The sequence below is a fragment of the Tursiops truncatus genome, chromosome 11 (assembly GCF_011762595.2).
Source record: "Tursiops truncatus isolate mTurTru1 chromosome 11, mTurTru1.mat.Y, whole genome shotgun sequence".
NCBI classification, from domain to species: Eukaryota; Metazoa; Chordata; class Mammalia; order Artiodactyla; family Delphinidae; genus Tursiops; species Tursiops truncatus.
The window spans coordinates 22,143,664-22,162,380 of NC_047044.1; the positions used below are offsets into that span (position 1 = coordinate 22,143,664).

General features: G+C 39.2%; 1 protein-coding gene across 16 annotated transcripts in view; it reads left to right on the forward strand.

Moving 5' to 3' along the window:
• Positions 1–18,717, forward strand: part of ANKS1B (ankyrin repeat and sterile alpha motif domain containing 1B) — a 416,932-nt gene that overhangs the window by 61,749 nt on the left and 336,466 nt on the right. For all 16 annotated transcript variants that reach the window (XM_033866212.2, XM_033866217.2, XM_019918430.3 and 13 more), the window contains exon 2: positions 12,021–12,119. In XM_033866212.2, coding sequence (XP_033722103.2) covers positions 12,021–12,119 — 99 coding nt within the window. The remainder of the gene's footprint in view (positions 1–12,020; positions 12,120–18,717) is intronic.

Here is an 18,717-nt window from a genome sequence, read left to right on the forward strand (position 1 = left end):
TACGGCAATTGAGAGGTCATTCTTAACATTTCATGGAGAAGTTCTATGGAGTTAATGGGAGTAAAAGCCTATTGGGGTGGGTTGAGGAGTAAATGGGAGATGAACAAATAGAGACATCATGTGTACAAGGAGATAAGGGGGTAGAGAGTGCAGTGTGATAGGTGGTTAGGGCAGACCTGATAGAACTCTACTCCAGACACCACTGATCTGACAGTCGCGTGAAAAATGGATGGAAGAAAGAGAAAGCTAGACTGTATGTTCAGCTTTTATTGAGAAAAAAAGGAATTAAGCTGAGATTTTCTAACATTCAGTGAAGGCAAATGATAATAAGAGAGTAAACTGTAGCTCCCTAGAAAGAATGGAAATTTTTATTGTCCTCGATAGCACAGCTGTTACCCAAGTACAAGCAAAATGGTTAGTTGCAAGATTTGAAACATGTGATTTTTCTCTGAAAATCTGTGAGAATCCATGATACTACAAAAACAAGGTATTCTCTGATTTCTCCTTATAAGAAATTTTGTAAGTTCCTAGTACTGAGATTGATTTGTCAAAAAAAAATGCATTCTTGCACTTCTCTATAATTACTCCTTAAAACAATTTAAGTTACAAGTTCTGAAACACTAAAATGTAGTTTCAAATTATACAATCTCTATTTACATAGAACGATACTAATCAAAAATTGGGCATGACTGAAATCATAGCATTTTAGAACTGAATGGGTGTTTGTTAAACGGCTTCATTTTATGGGTGAGGACCACAAGGCTCAGAAACAATATATGACTTAGCCATGTTTACCCAGATAAGACCTGGACCCAGGTCTTTAGACTCCAAGCCTGGTGCTATTTTGAAAAAAGACTGGCTAGATGATACACCAGGACATTTTTGCTATCCCTATATATTACAATAAGAAAGAAAATAGAAAATTTCCAATGGAATACCTCACTGGGGCCAGTGAATCCTTTTCTTTACATTTCCACAACTATGACCATTTCCTCTTGGGCACATTCTCACCATTTGCATTGTGCGTTTCACAGTTTTCGCTCATTTTTCAAAAGTGTTTGGTAATTGTCCTGTATGCTAGGATATTTGACCCAAAGAGAAGTTGTCTAACTTCCCTACAGTTCTTCAGAATGTTTCCTCACTTACTGAAGATAGATAAGGTGGTGGTTTAGAGGAAGAACAGTGGTCTCTAAAGTTTAAATATTTTTTAATGTGTATTTTTTGTTGTTCATTTTTTTTAAAACATCATTATTGGAGTATAATTGCTTTACAATAGTGTGTTAGTTTCTGCTTTATAACAAAGTGAATCAGTTATACATATACATACCTCCCCATATCCCCTCTGTCTTGCGTATCCCTCCCTCCCACCCTCCTTATCCCACCCCTGTAGGTGGTCACAAAGCTCCGAGCTGATTTCCCTGTGCTATGCGGCTGCTTCCCACTAGCTAGCTATTTTACATTTGGTAGTGTATATATGTCCATGCCACTTTCTCACTTTCTCCCAGCTTACACCTCCCCCTCCCCATATCCTCAAGACCATTCTCTAATATGTCTGCATCTTTATATCTTTATTCCCCTCTTGCCCCAGGTTCTTTTTTTTTTTCAAATTAAAATTGACCATTTTATTTATTTACTTTTTAACATTTTTTTAACATCTTTATTGTAGTATAATCGCTTTACAATGGTGTGTTAGTTTCTGCTTTATAACAAAGTGAATCAGTTATACATAAACATATGTCCCCATACCTCTTCCCTCTTGCATCTCCCTCCCTCCCACCCTCCCTATCCCACCCCTCTAGGTGGTCAAAAAGCACCGAGCTGATCTCCCTGTGCTATGTGGCTGCTTCACACTAGCATTCTGTTTTACGTTTGGTAGTGTATGTATGTTCATTCAACTCTCTCACTTTGTCGGAGCTTACCCTTCCCCCTCGCTGTATCCTCAAGTCCATTCTCTAGTAGGTCTGCATCTTTATTCCTGTCTTGCACCTAGATTCTTCATGACCTTTTTTTTTCTTTTTTTAGATGCCATATATATGTGCTATTTCTTTTTCTCTTTCTGACTTACTTCACTCTGTAACAGTCTCTAGGTCCATCCACCTCACTACAAATAACTCAGTTTCGTTCCTTCTTATGGCTGAGTAATATTCCCTTGTATATATGTGCCACATCTTCTTCATTCATTCATCTATTGATGAACACTTCGGTTGATTCCATGTCCTGGCTATTGTAAATAGAGCTGCAATGAACATTGTGGTACATGACTCTTTTTGAATTATGGTTTTCTCAGGGTATATGCCCAGTAGGGGGATTGCTCGGTTGTATGGTAGTTCTATTTTTAGTTTTTTAAGGAACCTCCATACTGTTCTCCATAATGGCTGTATCAATTTCCATTCCCACCAACACTGCAAGAGGGTTCCCTTTTCTCTACACCCTCTCCAGCATTTAGTGTTTGTAGATTTTTTGATGATGGCCATTCTGACCAGTGTGAGATGATATCTCATGGTAGTTTTGATTTGAATTTCTCTAATGATTAATGATGTTGAGCATTCTTTCATGTGTCTGTTGCAATCTGTATATCTTCTTCGCAGAAATGTCTATTTAGGTCTTCTGCCCATTTTTAGATTGGGTTGTTTGTTTTTTTAATATTGAGCTGCATGAGCTTCTTGTAAATTTTGGAGATTAATCCTTTGTCCATTGCTTTGTTTGCAAATATTTTCTCCTATTCTGAGGGTTGTCTTTTTGTCTTGTTTATGGTTTCCTATGCTGTGCAACAGTTCTTAAGTTTCATTAGGTCCCATTTGTTTATTTTTGTTTTCATTTCCATTGCTCTAGGAGGTGGGTCAAAAAGGATCTTGCTGTGATTTATGTCATAGAGTGTTCTGCCTATGTTTTCCTCTAAGAGTTTGATAGTGTCTGGCCTTACATTTAGGTCTTTAATCCATTTTGAGTTTATTTTTGTGTATGGTGTTAGGGAGTGTTGTAATTTCATTCTTTTATATGTAGCTGTCCAGTTTTCCCAGCACCACTTATTGAAGAGGCTGTCTTTTCTCCACTGTATACTTTTGCCTCCTTTATCAAAGATAAGGTGACCGTATGTGTGTGGGTTTATCTCTGGGCTTTCTCTCCTGTTCCGTGGATCTATATTTCTGTTTCTGTGCCAGTACCATACTGTCATGATTATTGTAGCTTTGTAGTAAGTCTGAAGTCAGGAAGTCTGATTCCTCCAGCTCCGTTTTTCTTTCCCAAGATTGCTTTGGCTATTCGGGGTCTCTTGTGTTTCCTTACAAATTGTGAAATTTTTTGTTCTATTTCTGTGAAAAATGCCAGTGGTAGTTTGATAGGGATTGCATTGAATCTGTAGATTCCTTTGGGTAGTAGAGTCATTTTCACAATGTTGATTCTTCCCATCCAAGAACATGGTATATCTCTCCATCTATTTGTATCATCTTTAATTTCTTTCATCAGTGTCTTATAATTTTTGCATACAGGTCTTTGTCTTCCTCGATAGGTTTATTCCTAGATATTTTATTCTTTTTGTTGCAATGGTAAATGAGAGTGTTTTCTTAATTTCACTTTCAGATTTTTCATCATTAGTGTATAGGAATGCAAGAGATTTCTGTGCATTAATGTTGTATCCTGCTACTTTACCAAATTCATTGATTAGCTCTAGTAGTTTTCTGGTAGCATCTTTAGGATTCTCTATGTATAGTATCATGTCATCTGCAAACAGTGACAGCTTTACTTCTTCTTTTCCGATTTGGATTCCTTTTATTTCTTTTTCTTCTCTGACTGCTGTGGCTAAAACTTCCAAAATTATGTTGAATAATAGTGGTAAGAGTGGGCAACCTTCTCTTGTTCCTGATCTTAGTGGAAATGGTTTCAGTTTTTCACCATTGAGTATGATGTTGGCTGTGGGTTTGTCATATATGGCCTTTATTATGTTGAGGATAGTTCCCTCTATGCCTACTTTCTGGAGGGTTTTTATCATAAATGGGTGTTGAATTTTGTCAAAAACTTTTTCTGCATCTATTGAGATGATCATATGGTTTTTCTCCTTCAATTTGTTAACATGGTGTATCATGTTGATTGATTTGCATATATGAAGAAGCCTTGCATTCCTGGGATAAACCCCACTTGATCATAGTGTATGATCCTTTTAATGTGCTGTTGGATTCTGTTTGCTAGTATTTTGTTGAGGATTTTTGCATCTATGTTATCACTGATATTGGCCTGTAGTTTTGTGACAGCTTTATCTGGTTTTGATATCAGAGTGATGGTAACCTCGTAGAATGAGTTTGGGAGTCTTCCTCCCTCTGCTATATTTTGGAAGAGTTTGAGAAGCATAGGTGTTAGCTCTTCTCTAAATGTTTGATAGAATTTGCCTGTGAAGCCATCTGGTCTTGGGCTTTTGTTTGTTAGAAGATATTTAATCACAGTTTCAATTTCAGTGCTTGTGATTGGTCTGTTCATATTTTCTATTTCTTCCTGGTTCAGTCTCGGAAGGTTCTGCATTTCTAAGAATTTGTCCATTTCTTCTAGGTTGTCCATTTTATTGGCATATAGTTGCTTGTAGTAATCTCTCATGATCCTTTGTATTTCTCCAGTGTCAGTTGTTACTTCTCCTTTTTCATTTCTAATTCTATTGATCTGATTCTTCTCCCTTTTTTTCTTGATGAGTCTGGCTAATGGTTTATCAATTTTGTTTATCTTCTCAAAGAACCAGCATTTAGTTTTATTGATCTTTGCTATCGTTTCCTTCATTTCTTGTTCCTTTATTTCTTATCTGATCTTTATGATTTCTTTCCTTCGTGATCTGTGGGGGGTTTTTGTTTTCTCTCTCTTAATTGCTTTTGGTGTAAGGTTAGGTTGTTTATTTTAGATGTTTCTTGTCTCTTAAGGTAGGATTGTATTGCTATAAACTTCCCTCTTTGAACTGCTTTTGCTGCATCCCATAGGTTTTGGGTCATAGTGATTTCATTCTCATTTGTTTCTAGGTATTTTTTGATTTCCTCTCTGATTTTTTCAGTGATCTCTTGGTTATTAAGTAGTGTGTTGTTTAGCCTCCATGTGTTTATATTTCTTACAGATTTTTTCCTGTAATTGATATCAAGGCTCATAGCGTTGTGGTCAGAAAAGATATCTGATATGATTTCAAGTTTCTTAAATTCACCAAGGCTTGATTTGTGACCCAGAATATGATCTATCCTGGAGAATGTTCCATGAGCACTTGAGAAGAATGTGTATTCTATTGTTTTTGGATGGAATGTGCTATAAATGTCAATTGAGTGGATCTTGTTTAATGTATCATTTAAAGCTTGTGTTTCCTTATTTATTTTCATTTTGGATGATCTGTCCATTGGTGAAAGTGTGGTGTTAAAGTCCCCTACTATGATTGTGTTACTACCGATTTTCCCTTTTATGGCTGTTAACATTTGCCTTATGTATTGAGGTGCTCCTATGTTGGGTGCATAAATATTTACAATTGTTATAACTTCTTCCTGGATTGGTCCCTTGATCATTATGTAGTGTCCCTCTTTTTCTATTGTAATAGTCTTTGTTTTAAAGTCAATTTTGTCTGATATGAGAATTGCTACTCCAGCTTTCTTTTGATTTCCATTTGCATGGAATTTCTTTTCCCATCCCCTCACTTTCAGTCTGTATGTGTCCCTAGGCCTGAAGTGGGTCTCTTGTAGACAGCATATATATGGGTCTTGTTTTTGTATCCATGCAGCCAATCTATGTCTTTTGGTTGGAGCATTTAATCCATTTACATTTAAGGTAATTATCGATATGTATGTTCCTCTTACCATTTTCTTAATTGTTTTGGGTTTGTTATTGTAGGTCTTTTCCTTCCCTTGTGTTTCCTGCATAGAGAAGTTTGAGAACTGTTGTAAAGCTGGTTTCACGGTGCTGAATTCTCTTAGCTTTTGCTTGTCTGTAAAGGTCTTAATTTCTCCATGAAATCTGTATGAGATCCTTGCTGGGTAGAGTAATCTTGGTTGTAGGTTTTTCCCTTTCATCACTTTAAATATGTCCTGCCACTCCCTTCTGGCTTGCAGAGTTTCTGCTGAAAGATCAGCTGTTAACCTTACGGGAATTCCCTTGTATGTTATTTGTTGTTTTGCCCTTGCTGCTTTTAATATTTTTCTGTGTATTTAATTTTTGATAGTTTGATTAATATGTGTCTTGGCGTGTTTCTCCTTGGATTTATCCTGTTTGGGACTCTCTGTGCTTCCTGGACTTCATTAACTATTTCCTTTCCCATATTAGGGAAGTTTTCAACTTTAATCTCTTCAAATATTTTCTCAATCCCTTTCTTTTTCTCTTCTTCTTCTGGGACCCCTATAATTCAAATGTTGGTGTGTTTAATGTTGTCCCAGAGGTCTCTGAGACTGTCCTCAATTCTTTTCATTCTTTTTTCTTTATTCTGCTCTGCAGTAGTTATTGCCACTATTTTATCTTCCAGGTCACTTATCCGTTCTTCTGCCTCCGTTATTCTGCTATTGATCCCTTCTAGAGAATTTTTAATTTCATTCATTGTGTTGTTAATCACTGTTTGTTTGCTCTTTAGTTCTTCTAGGTCCTTGTTAAACATTTCTTGTATATTCTCCATTCTATTTCCAAGATTTTGGATCATCTTTACTGTCATTATTCTGAATTCTTTTTCAGGTAGACTGCCTATTTCCTCTTCATTTGTTAGGTCTGGTGGGTTTTTGCCTTGCTCCTTCACCTACTGTGTGTTTCTCTGTCTTCTCATTTTGCTTAACTTACTGTGTTTGGGGGTCTCCTTTTCGCCGGCTGCAGGTTCTTAGTTCCCATTGTTTTTGGTGTCTGTCTCCAGTGGCTAAGATTGGTTCAGTGGGTTGTGTAGGCTTCCTGGTGGAGAGGACTAGTGCCTGTGTTCTGGTGGATGAGGCTGGATCTTGTCTTTCTGGTGGGCCAGTCCATGTCTGGAGATGTGTTTGAGCATGTCTGTGGCCTTTTTATGATTTTAGGCAGCCTCTGTGCTAATGGATGGGGTTCTGTTCCTGTCTTGCTAGTTGTTTGGCATAGGGTGTCCATCACTGTAGCTTGCTGGTCGTTGAGTGGAGCTGGGTCTTGGCGTTGAGATGGAGATCTCTGGGAGATTTTCGCCATTTGATATTATGTGGAGCTGGGAGGTCTCTGGTGGACCAGTGTCCTGAACTTGGTTCTCCCACCTCAGTGGCACAGCCCTGATGCCTGGCTGGAGCACCAGGAGCCTGTCCTCCACACGGCTCAGAATAAAAGGGAGGAAAAAAAGAAAGAAAGAAGGAAGAAGATAAAATAAAATAAATTAAAATAAAATAAAATAACGTTATTAAAATAAAAAATAATTATTAAGAAAAAAGTATTTTTATGTGAAAAATTATAAAACAGACAGGCAGAACCCTAGGACAAATGGTAAAAGCAAAGCTATACAGACAAAATCACACCCAGAAGCATACACATACACACCCACAAAAAGAGAAAAAGGGAAAAAATATATATATATATCGTTGCTCCCAAAGTCCACCTCCTCCATTTGGGATGATTCGTTGTCTATTCAGGTATTCCACAGATGCAGGGTACATCAAGTTGATTGTGGAGCTTTAATCCGCTGCTTCTGAGGCTGCTGGGAGAAATTTCCCTTTCTCTTCTTTGTTCGCACAGCTCCGGGGTTTCAGCTTTGGATTTGGACCCGTCTTTGCGTGTAGGTCGCCTGAGGCCGTCTGTTCTTCGCTCAGCCAGGACGGGGTTAAAGGAGCAGCTTATTCGGGGTTCCGGCTCACTCAGGCTGGGGGGAGGGAGGGGAACGGATGCGGGGCGACCCTGCGGCAGCAGAGGCCAGCGTGACGTTGCACCTGCCTGAGGCGCGCCGTGCGTTCTCCCGGGGAAGTTGTCCCTGGATCCCGGGACCCTGGCAGTGGCGGGCTGCACAGGCTCCCCGCAAGGGGGGTGTGGACAGTGACCTGTGCTTGCACACAGGATTCTTGGTGGCTGCAGCAGCAGCCTTAGCATCTCATACCCGTCTCTGGGGTTTGCGCTGATAGCCGCGGCTCTCGCCTGTCTCTGGAGCTCATTTAAGCGGTGCTCTTAATCCCCTCTCATCGATCACCAGGAAACAGAGGGAAGAAAAAGTCTCTTGCCTCTTTGGCAGCTCCAGACTTTTTCCCGGACTCCCTCCCGGCTAGCCATGGTGCACTAGCCCCTTCAGGCTGTGTTCACGCCGCCAACCCCAGTCCTCTCCCTGGCGTCTGACCTCTGAAGCCCGAGCGTCAGCTCCCAGCCCCCGCCCATCCCAGCGGGTGATCAGACAAGCCTCTCGGCCTGGTGAGTGCTGGTCGGCACCGATCCTCTGTGCGGGAATCTCTCCTCTTTGTCCTCCGCACCCCTGTTGCTGCAGTCTCCTCCGCGGCCCTGAAGCTTCCCTCCCACCTCCGCCACCCGCAGTATGGCCCCGAAGCTCCCCACCCACCTCCACCACCCGCAGTATCCGCCCGCAAAGGGGCTTCCTAGTGTGTGGAAACCTTTCCTCCTTCACAGCTCCCTCCCACTGGTGCAGGTCCCGACCCTATTCTTTTGTCTCTTTTTTTTCTTTTGCCTTACCCAGGTACGTGGGGAGTTTCTTGCCTTTGGGGAGGTCTGAGGTCTTCTGCCAGCATTCAGTAGGTGTTCTGTAGTAGTTGTTCCACATGTATATGTATTTCTGATGTATCTGTGGAGAGGAAGGTGATCTCCACGACTTACTATTCCGCCATCTTGAAGCTCCTCTGCCCCTAGGTTCTTCATGACCTTTTTTTTTTTTAGATTCCATATATATGTGTTAGCATACTGTGTTTGTTTTTCTCTTTCTGCCTTACTTCACTCTGTATGACAGACTCTAGGTCCATCCACCTCACTACAAATAACTCAATTTCATTTCCTTTTATGACTGAGTAATATTCCATTGTATATATGTGCCACATCTTCTTTATCCATTCATCTGTTGATGGACACTTAGGTTGCTTCCATGTCCTGGCTATTGTAAATAGAGCTGCAATGAACGTTTTGGTACATGACTCTTTTTGAATTATGGTTTTTGCAGGGTATATGCCCAGTGGGATTGCTGGGTTGTATGGTAGTTCTATTTTTAGTTTCTTAGGGAACCTCCATACTGTTCTCCATAGTGGCTGTATCAGTTTACATTCCCACCAATAGTGCAAGAGGGTTCCCTTTTCTCCACACCCTCTCCAGCATTTTTGTTTATAGATTTTTTGATGACGGCCATTCTGACCAGTGTGACGTGATACCTAATGGTAGTTTTGATTTGCATTTCTCTAATGATTAGTGATGTTGAGCATCCTTTCGTGTGTTTGTTGGCAATCTGTATATCTTCTTTGGAGAAATGTCTGTTTAGGTCTTCTGCCGATTTTTGGATTGGGTTGTTTGTTTTTTGATTTTGAGCTGCTTGTAAATTTTGGAGATTAATCCTTTGTCAGTTGCTTCATTTGCAAATATTTTCTCCCATTCTGAGGGTTGTCTTTTCGTATTGTTTATGATTTAAGGATTAATTTTTTTAAATCATTTTAGTATTCAAACACTGAAATCAAGTTTTCAGTATTACCTATAGATAGTAGCTAAATCAGACTATAGCATCCTGGTGTGTTTTGTGTTTGTGTAAAGAACCCAGGTTCTATATTTTGTATAAGCTTAAGTTGTGGACTGGTAATTTAGCCAGTGGAAAACCAGATAATGATCTAATACATAGGTGGCCAAAGTTTTTGTTTTTGTTTTTGTTTTTTAAGGGCCTTTTAACTCCTTTGGAAAACCCCTTAAAGAGTGAAAGTCAAACACAGAACGGCATCATATATCCCACTCATGACACACTAGTCCATTTCTGAAAATAATAACGCTTTCTCAAAATGAAGTCATTTATATCCTTAGCCATGCCCTATTGTGTGCACTGAGTACTTTATGAGAGCAGTGTTTCCTGTGGCATACTCCCAAGACTGGCTTATTTGTTAGCATTAGGCTTTTATTATCATGCTGCTCTACCTGCGTAGTTCTGCCTTCTCCAAGGTGGCCAGAGTAGCTTAAGCACAGGAATGTTACTATGCGTAGGTGGAATGTTTTTGTCTGGTGAGCGCCCATTGTAAATCCCTAGCTATGATGCCATTCTAATGACTTTAATCTTTCTAAGAACAGCCAATTCATCCATTTATAACATAGTCCGATATTAAATTGTTTACATTCATCTGTTCTGTGCCAGTCCAGGGAAAGACATTAGTCTTTGCACCATAGTAAACTGGCCCCTCCTCCTTTACTTTCTCAGGAAAAGGCATCACGGTCTACCCCTACTGCTGAAGCCTGGAACTGATGTGTATTCTGAGTTTCTCCATCATTCTGTGCATTCAATCACCAAGTCAAACTTCTTGATAGTTTTCAGATCCACTCACTTCTTTCAGTCTCCTGTGACCACTACCTTAGTCTAAGCCCACATCATCTATAGAACAACTACTGTGGTCTTCTAATGGTCTCCATGCTCCCATGATTGCCCTTTCCAGTTCATTCTCTTTTGCTTTAAATATTCATCAGTACCCACTGCTCTCCATAAATAGGTATTCTGTAATTTCTATTCATAAGTGTTTTTATTTCACACATTAGTAGGACAGACTTTGACTTGTCCATAGAAAGCAGTGATCTGAATTCTTGAACTTCTCTATAGATTTATTTAAAGGGAAACTCTAGCTTGCAAGCTCCAAAAGACTAAAATTTAGGGACAAAATAAGCCATTTATAGATTTCTGTGTTACAGGGAGTTCCCTGGCAGTTCAGTGGTTAGGACTCCACCCTCTTATTGCTGAGGGCCCAGGTTTGATCCCTTGTCAGGGCACTAAAATCCCACAAGCCTCATGGCACAGCCAAAATAAATAAATTTCTGTGTTGGAATATTAATCAGAGGTCAAGAAATCATTGAAATCAGAGAGTATCAGGACTAGACTGATCCTTGGAGATTATGTGGCTCAACCTCATCATTTTATAGGTAAGGAAATTGTGGCCCAGCCACAGAAAACAAATTGATCCTTCTAAATATGGAATCTCATCATGTAACTCCTTTTCTTAAAATCCGTCCAGGCTTCCCATTATGGTCAAGATGAAGTCTAAATTCCTCAGCGTGGCATACAACGTCTGTATAGTCTGGCCTTTCCTTATCTTTCCAGACTTACCTTTTGCTCCTCTCTCCAACTTATCCTAGAACTTGATGTTTCCAAGTAAACTGTGTTCTTTCTTACCCACATGACATTGCACATAATTTCTCCTAGTCCTTCCCATTTTGAATGCTAAATCCAAACCATCCTTCAGACATCTGATTAGACATCATCTCCCCTGCAAACATATCCCAGATCCCCTCTACACTACCAAGCATGTGTCACCATCATAGCATATTCACAGCATCCTAACTGCCTTTGAACAATCTGTTTCCATCACTGGACTGGAAGGAATAGAGAGTTGAGGGCAGGGACCTGCATCTTACTCATTGTTCTGTCCTCACATCTTGGTCAGGTATCTGACATCCAATATTTAAGATTAATTATTAATTCTCTTTTAACTTGCCTAGTATACTTCAATTATTCCATCAGCTCTTCTTACAAAATCTATTTTCAGAGGGAAAAAAAACTTGTTCATTCACCTCAATGCATAGGTCACTGATAGTTTTAAATGACAACTCTTCCTAGAAGCATATACATTTTTAGGGGAACAAGGTTTTGAGTCACAGGAATGAATTCCCAATGCAGATAATCCAACCATAAATAGTAAGCCATGAGAGTATTTGTGATGGAAAGAAAACTTTCCCAGAACCTTCAACACAGTCATATAGGTGATCTACTCTCACCTCACCCTCACAGAAGAATGACTCTATGTTTTTGTCTATAAAAATCAGATCACTTGTTGATTATTTTTCTCTGTATTAAGAAAATCATTGTTTACCCACAGTAAAAATGCCTGATTTAATTTATAACATTTCTGGTTTTGTTTCAGGGAAGCAATGTTATGGAAGATCAAGATCTGTTGGAAATTGGAATCCTTAATTCTGGGCACAGACAAAGAATTCTACAGGCAATCCAGCTCCTTCCAAAGGTAAGCCATGCTTTATTACCTTAGCCCTGAATATAGTCCCAGTGGTTTTAAGTCCAGGTGTGCAAGGGGTATTAGGATTTAGGACAATATGTCTGCATATTGATGCAACTCCTCAAAGCAGGTCTTCTTAGTCCAGCTAAACATTCAGACTCATAAGACTACTATGAGCCACAGTAGATCTATCAAGAAAGATATAATACAGGAAATGCCACTGGCTAGCAGGGCAACTTGAGAGTTTTTCTTCAGTGGGATTCTTTATGTCAGTACAAACATCAGTCCATGCCCCCCAGGTGACAGATCAGGTGCAAGAAGACAAGATCAATATAGGGTGGGTACAAGAACGTTCCTGGATCAGAAGCCTCATGCCCTTAAAGGCTCATCTCTTGTAATAACTCCATAGCCCTAGCCTCCAGGGACAAGGAACCTGCCTAATCACAAGTCATCACTCAGGGAAGTCCAAAATATCGCATCCCCATCAGGTATTTGTAGTTCATGTATAAATCTTCCCAGTCCAGATGCAATTTACCAACCAGGCATCATTTTAACTTTAAGTAGTATGTTACCTAGCAACAGAGTTAACCTTCTGTTTCCAGATGAGGTTTCATAAGAGCCTAAAACAACTGGTCTTCAGGATATGTAGGATTTTAATTGGTAAGGAAAGGGAAAGGCATTTCAGGGGCCAGCAGGAATCACATAGATAGAGGTACAGTCCAGGCAACAAACTGCCAGAAGCATTAGGGGAAGAGCGATACTCGTGTGGTTTAAAATCCAGTGGGATTTGCACAACACTGTGAATGTACTTAATGCCGCTAAAGTGTATACTTCAGGATGGTTTAAGGTGGCAAATTTTACATTTTGTTATTTCACCATGGTTTAAAAAATAATTTTTAAAAAAAGAAGAAAAAATCCAATGTGATTAAAACAATTTGGAGTCAGAGTTAAAACAGAAAAAGTAAGTTGGGTCAGGTTGGTATCAGGCTAAGGAATTTGAAATTTATTCTGTAAGCACAGGGGAATGGACATGACTAGACTGCTTTAGGCCAGTTAATTCTGAAGACTGTATACAAGAGGAATTAGAAGGAGGGAATGTTGAAGTTGGGTCATACACTTGGAAAAAGATTCAGGGGGCAAGAGTAGAGGCAGGGTAGCAGATGGACGGCAATAGATGCACCTAAATATATGAATTTATTATATATTTTGTATTCTCCTCTGTGCTTTTCCTTTCTAAGGAGGCTATAATTTCTCCTTCTCAGAATGGGAAAGATAAATACTAACCTTAGTATTTATAAATATATAAAGATAAATACTAACTGTTTCTAAGGAAGTGACATGATGAAATTTGCTGACAATGAACTGAGTTTCTACTGATAGAAACTTACCACTTTTGCAAATTCAAGGAAAGTCAAGCATACAAAGGAGTTTTAGTCATACAATTTTCTAAACTAAAAGAAAAAGAATAAAGCATCCTTAAAACTGTATCTGGAGGTAATTCTGGAGGTAATTAACATACTGTTCACCTCGCTACTTTTGTATCTTTACTTAGAATATTAGTTCCTCAGCAAGTTTTCTCCTCACTCTCAGCAAGGACTCCTGCACTGCTGTAACGCCAGAACCTGCCACAGTGCCTGCCCCCTAGGAGGCACTCAATAAATCAGTGAATGACTCCCCACTTGTCACAAATCTGCCTGCCATTTAAAGTTCAACTCAAACGGTTCTACATCACTTTTTTTTGTGAAACTTCTCCTAAAGTGAAACCACTTCTCACCACCTTAGTAATTATTACCCTAGTCCACACCAACCACCTCTAATCAGGCTACCACAATAGATTCTAACCTGTCATCTCTAGGTTAGACTACTTGAGTCAATTTCTCATTGGTCCTCTCACCTGGACAATGCATAGATGCCTAATCTCTGTCCTGGTTACCGTTCTTACCACTTTACGGTTGAATTTCCACACGGCGCCCAGAAAGAAATGTAAATCAGATCATGCCACATCCTGATTAAAATCTCCAGTGGATTCCCTTTCTCACTTAGAACAGAATCTTTATCATGACCTACGAAAGTCAGTAGGATCTGACCCCTTCCCACCAATATGACCTCATCTGTCACTCTCCCTTTCTCCCACACTCTAGTCATGTGGCTTTGTTCCAGAACATGCCAAACTCATTTTTGTCTCAAAGCCTTTTTGTATTGGTCTGTCTGCCTGGAAAGCCTTTTCTTCATATCTTCAAGTGCTCGCTCCTTGCACCATCAAATCTCTACTCAGCTGTCACCTCCTCACAGAGGGTTTTGTGCCCTCAAAGTCACACCCCTCACCTACTGTCACTGTCCTTCATATTGTCCTGCTTCAGTTTTCTTCATAGCACTTGTGGCTGCCTGAAGTTATATTATTTATTTGTTTGTTTTCTTCCTTATTTTTCATCTCACCCCCAGGATGCAAGGTCAATGAAATAAGGGACCTTGGCTATCTTTTTCCCTTTTATATATCCAGTCCCCGGAATAGTGCCTACCACATCAAAAAATAATTTGTGGAATGAAAGAATACCCTGCTCTTTCTTTCCTCTGAGATTTGATGGCCCTATGCTTGTTCTGTCTGAAGGTACTAATAATATTTTACTACTTTTATGTTATAAGCATCCTGAGGGCAGAGACAATGTCACATCCATCCTTGACCTTCCCACTGTGCTTAGCTCAATACATGCACATTAAAAGAATGAAAGAATGAGTGACTAAACGAATGAATATTTTTTCACATGTTATTCAAATATAAATATTTTAATCAAAGAATATCTCAATTTTTAAGCTGTGTCTATAATCCTGTACAGGCCATTTTGAGAAACAAAAGAACCTGAACCCAGAATTATTTGAAGAATAAATGACGTATTTATTTTTAAGAGAGAATATCATTCCCATTAGAGAAAACAATATAATAGAAATAACACAAAATTAAGCTTCTATCAAGAGGCTGATGCTGAAGTGCTTACTATGCACCCGGATGAGTAGAGAAGATATAAAAACATCCAAACCCGTGTTCAGCAGTACAAACAGAATGTTACAATGCTACAGATGGATGCTTTGCCTTCTTAGGTCATGAGCCCAACCTTTAGGTGGTCGACAGTGTAATTCCGCTGCCAGCACGTTCATTTGCATTCACTCTAACTTTGCACTGCCAAAAAATGGACAAAATGTCTCTTCATCTTGCTTGTGCAGTTTTGGTCCTCAGAATATTTGTGTCATCATCTGTCATGAGAAATACTCCATGATTGCTACCTGAGATCCTTTAATTAACATACTGTGTTTTGGAATTGGTGAGATTGTTCCTAAACAGAGAAAAGGTGGTTTGCTAAGTGCAATCTCAATGTGTTAGCACGGTTCCATGCATGTTTTTTATGCTTTATTTGTATTTGTTGTTTCAAGTTTCAAATACAGAAGTTTATTCTTTTGGTAACAATGTTTTTTCTATAATATTCCCTTTTTAATATTGAAGTATTTACCAGTGCAAAGATCTGAATGGTCTCCAGTTCATTTGATGCCCTGAACACAAAGAATGTGTTCCACGTAGACATCTTTAGAACAGTAATCACATTAATTCCTCTTCTCCATCCATTCTTTCCTGTGTTTTACAGTGCCTGACCTTTAGTAGCAAAGCTTAATTATCCATCTTCATCCAGCATCCACTTCCCTCACCAACCCCAACTCAGTCTTTCCTTAGGTCCGAAAGTTTCCCACGACTTTTACCCTTCTCTCTTTTTTTTTTTCTATCAAAGGGTAAGGATCTATTTTACATAAAGAAATATTACAAATTTATAAGTGAACCATAGGCAAATTAACAAAATAATTGCCAGAATAAGTTACAAGGCATAACATTTCAGGGGATACACTAATGGAAAATAAGCATGAAAAAATGCTTGGCCTCCTTAGTAATTGGTGCAATGCTAATTAAGATGACAATAAGATACCAGTTAATACCCACAAGACTGGCAAAATTAAGGCACCTCATCATTTCAAGTATGAGGGTGGTTGAGGTTCAATGGGAACCCTAGTACATCCCCATAGCGGTTTACATTTTTTTTTTTAACATCTTTACTGGAGTATAATTGCTTTACAATGGTGTGTTAGTTTCTGCTGTCTAACAAAGTGTATCAGCTATATGTATAGATATATCCCCATACCCCCTCCCTCTTGCATCTCCCTCCCACCCTCCCTATCCCACCCCTCTAGGTGGTCACAGAGCACCAAGCTGATCTCCCTGTGCTATGTGGCTGCTTCCCACTAGCTATTTTACATTTGGAAGTGAGAGAGTGGCATGGACATATATACACTACCTTTTCTCTTTTTAAGAAGGGACACATACCAAAAGTTCTATGAGAAGATGGCTTATTTTGTAGTTTCCTAGAAACTTTAAGCATATTGGGCTTTTTCTGTCCCCTAGACACAGGGAAATTATCTGATTACTTATCTGCAACGTGTAATTTACCTTTCTCCAGGTAAGAATTCTGTGTTGCCAAGTCTTTGGATAATCCTTTAAAATCTTTTTATAAGGGCATAATCTCTTTTGTCCTTTGACAGTATAGCACCTGGAGGTCAGGAATTCAAAGGATTATCATTTTAAAGGTTTGCAGGATTTCGTGTCAAGGCCCACAGTGTATCTGCTCTCTTAATCTCTCATCCTGAATTGAAAATGCATTTCAGCACGCTAGCAACTTTTATATCACATGCTCACTTCACTTTTTAATGTTTTTTCTTATACTTTCCTGTTTCATAATATCTTTTGGAATTACTTGGTAACTGTCTACACTCGCTATTTGCTCCCACTCATCCTTCAACCTACTTGGGTCTAACTAGTTCGTCTGCTGCCACCCCACATGACAGTGCTAAGGTCACCAGTGACCAGCAGAGCAGAAATTCCATAAGCTGCTTTCACCTCACCTTGGCTTCAGTAGGTTCTGATACTCTTGTCAGCTGTCAACCTCGTCCTCTTTCGGCCTCCACAATACCCAGTTATCTTCCTGCCTCTCTGCCATTCCCTCTCCTTGCCTGCTCATTCTCTCAGTTACATGTTGGAGTTTCTCAACACTCAAAATATTTGATGACTAGTAAGTGTAGTTATCACAGGACTCTTGATCATAGCACAGTTTCTGGTATTCATTGTTTTGTTCATTGCAACCCTACTTTATTTTACTGCATAATAAACACCTACATTTTTAAGTTCAGTTCAATTTTACCAGTATGTGTTGGGCTACATGGTTTCAATTGTTTTTTTCACAGAATGGCACTGAACACCTCTGTCCAGATAAATTATCCCCTTCCCCATCCTCAGTTTGAGATTTTGGTTTAAGAAAACAAAACAGAACAAAAACAGAGTTGTCTCTTATTCCAATAGAAAAACAAGATTCTCTGTTAGGTATCTATTGCTGTATAACAAGTTACCTCAAATCTTATTGGGATATAACAACATTTATTATCTCTGTTTCTGTGGGGAAGGAATCTAGGAGCAGCTTAGCTGGGTCTTCTGGCTCTGGGGTCTCTCACAGGACTACAGTCATCTTGAGACTCAGCTGGGGAAGATCCACTTCCTAGCTCACTCATGTGGTTGTAGGCAGGATTCTTATCTTTGGGAGATTTCGGTCTGAGGCCTCAGTGCCTCTCAAGCTATTTATTGGCTGAAGGCCTTCCTCGTTTCCTTGTCACATGGGCCCCTCCATAAAGAAACATGAAGCTAGTTTGAACAGCATAAGCGAGAGGACAAGAACACGCTAGCAAGATGAAAATCTCAGTCTTTCGTAACATCCCATCCTTTTGCCTATTCTATTCATTACAATCAAGCCACTAATCCAGCCCAAACATAGGAAGAGGTATTTACACAGTGTGTGAATACCAAGAGGTGGGATCATTGGGGCCATCTCAGAAGTCTTCCTGCTACAGATACACTTTATAATGATCCACTTTACAGTCTAGTTTCCATGTCTACCTTTGTGGTCAAAATGGAATAACCATTACATGGTTACAACAATAAAGGCATCTTTTATTTCCATGGGCCATCTTCATGGTACTATGATGTTCACAATTAGATGATTTAGTAACACATTAGTAATCACCATTCAAAAAAGAGGCACATGTCTCTAATCTGTAAAATTAGGTATAATGTAGCATGACATGACACAATCATACAGAAATTAGAGACCTTGAAGATTTGCCAATTGCACATAAAGACTTCATGATTTGAATGCCACTGATCTAAGTGATGCATACAAATCAGGAATCCTATAAAACATTACAAATTTTAAAAACATGTTCATTCTTCATTGGTGCCTCATTATTGAAAGGAGCATATTTTCATCTATATTAGGGAAGTGAATTGGTCAAACTCTCTCGGAAAATACTTTAAGGATGTTAGCAAATTAAACACATTTTTAAAAAACTAACACAGCTAGACAGTAAAAGGGACCATTTAACTTTAGACCTGATCAGAACAAATAGATAAAGGCAACAGTTGACCAAAAAAAGCTTGGGATACAGAGATATACTGGCAAGGACTGAAAACTCAAACACTTTTAAAGGCAAGACAATATGGAGTAGTGGAAATTGTGGCAAACTG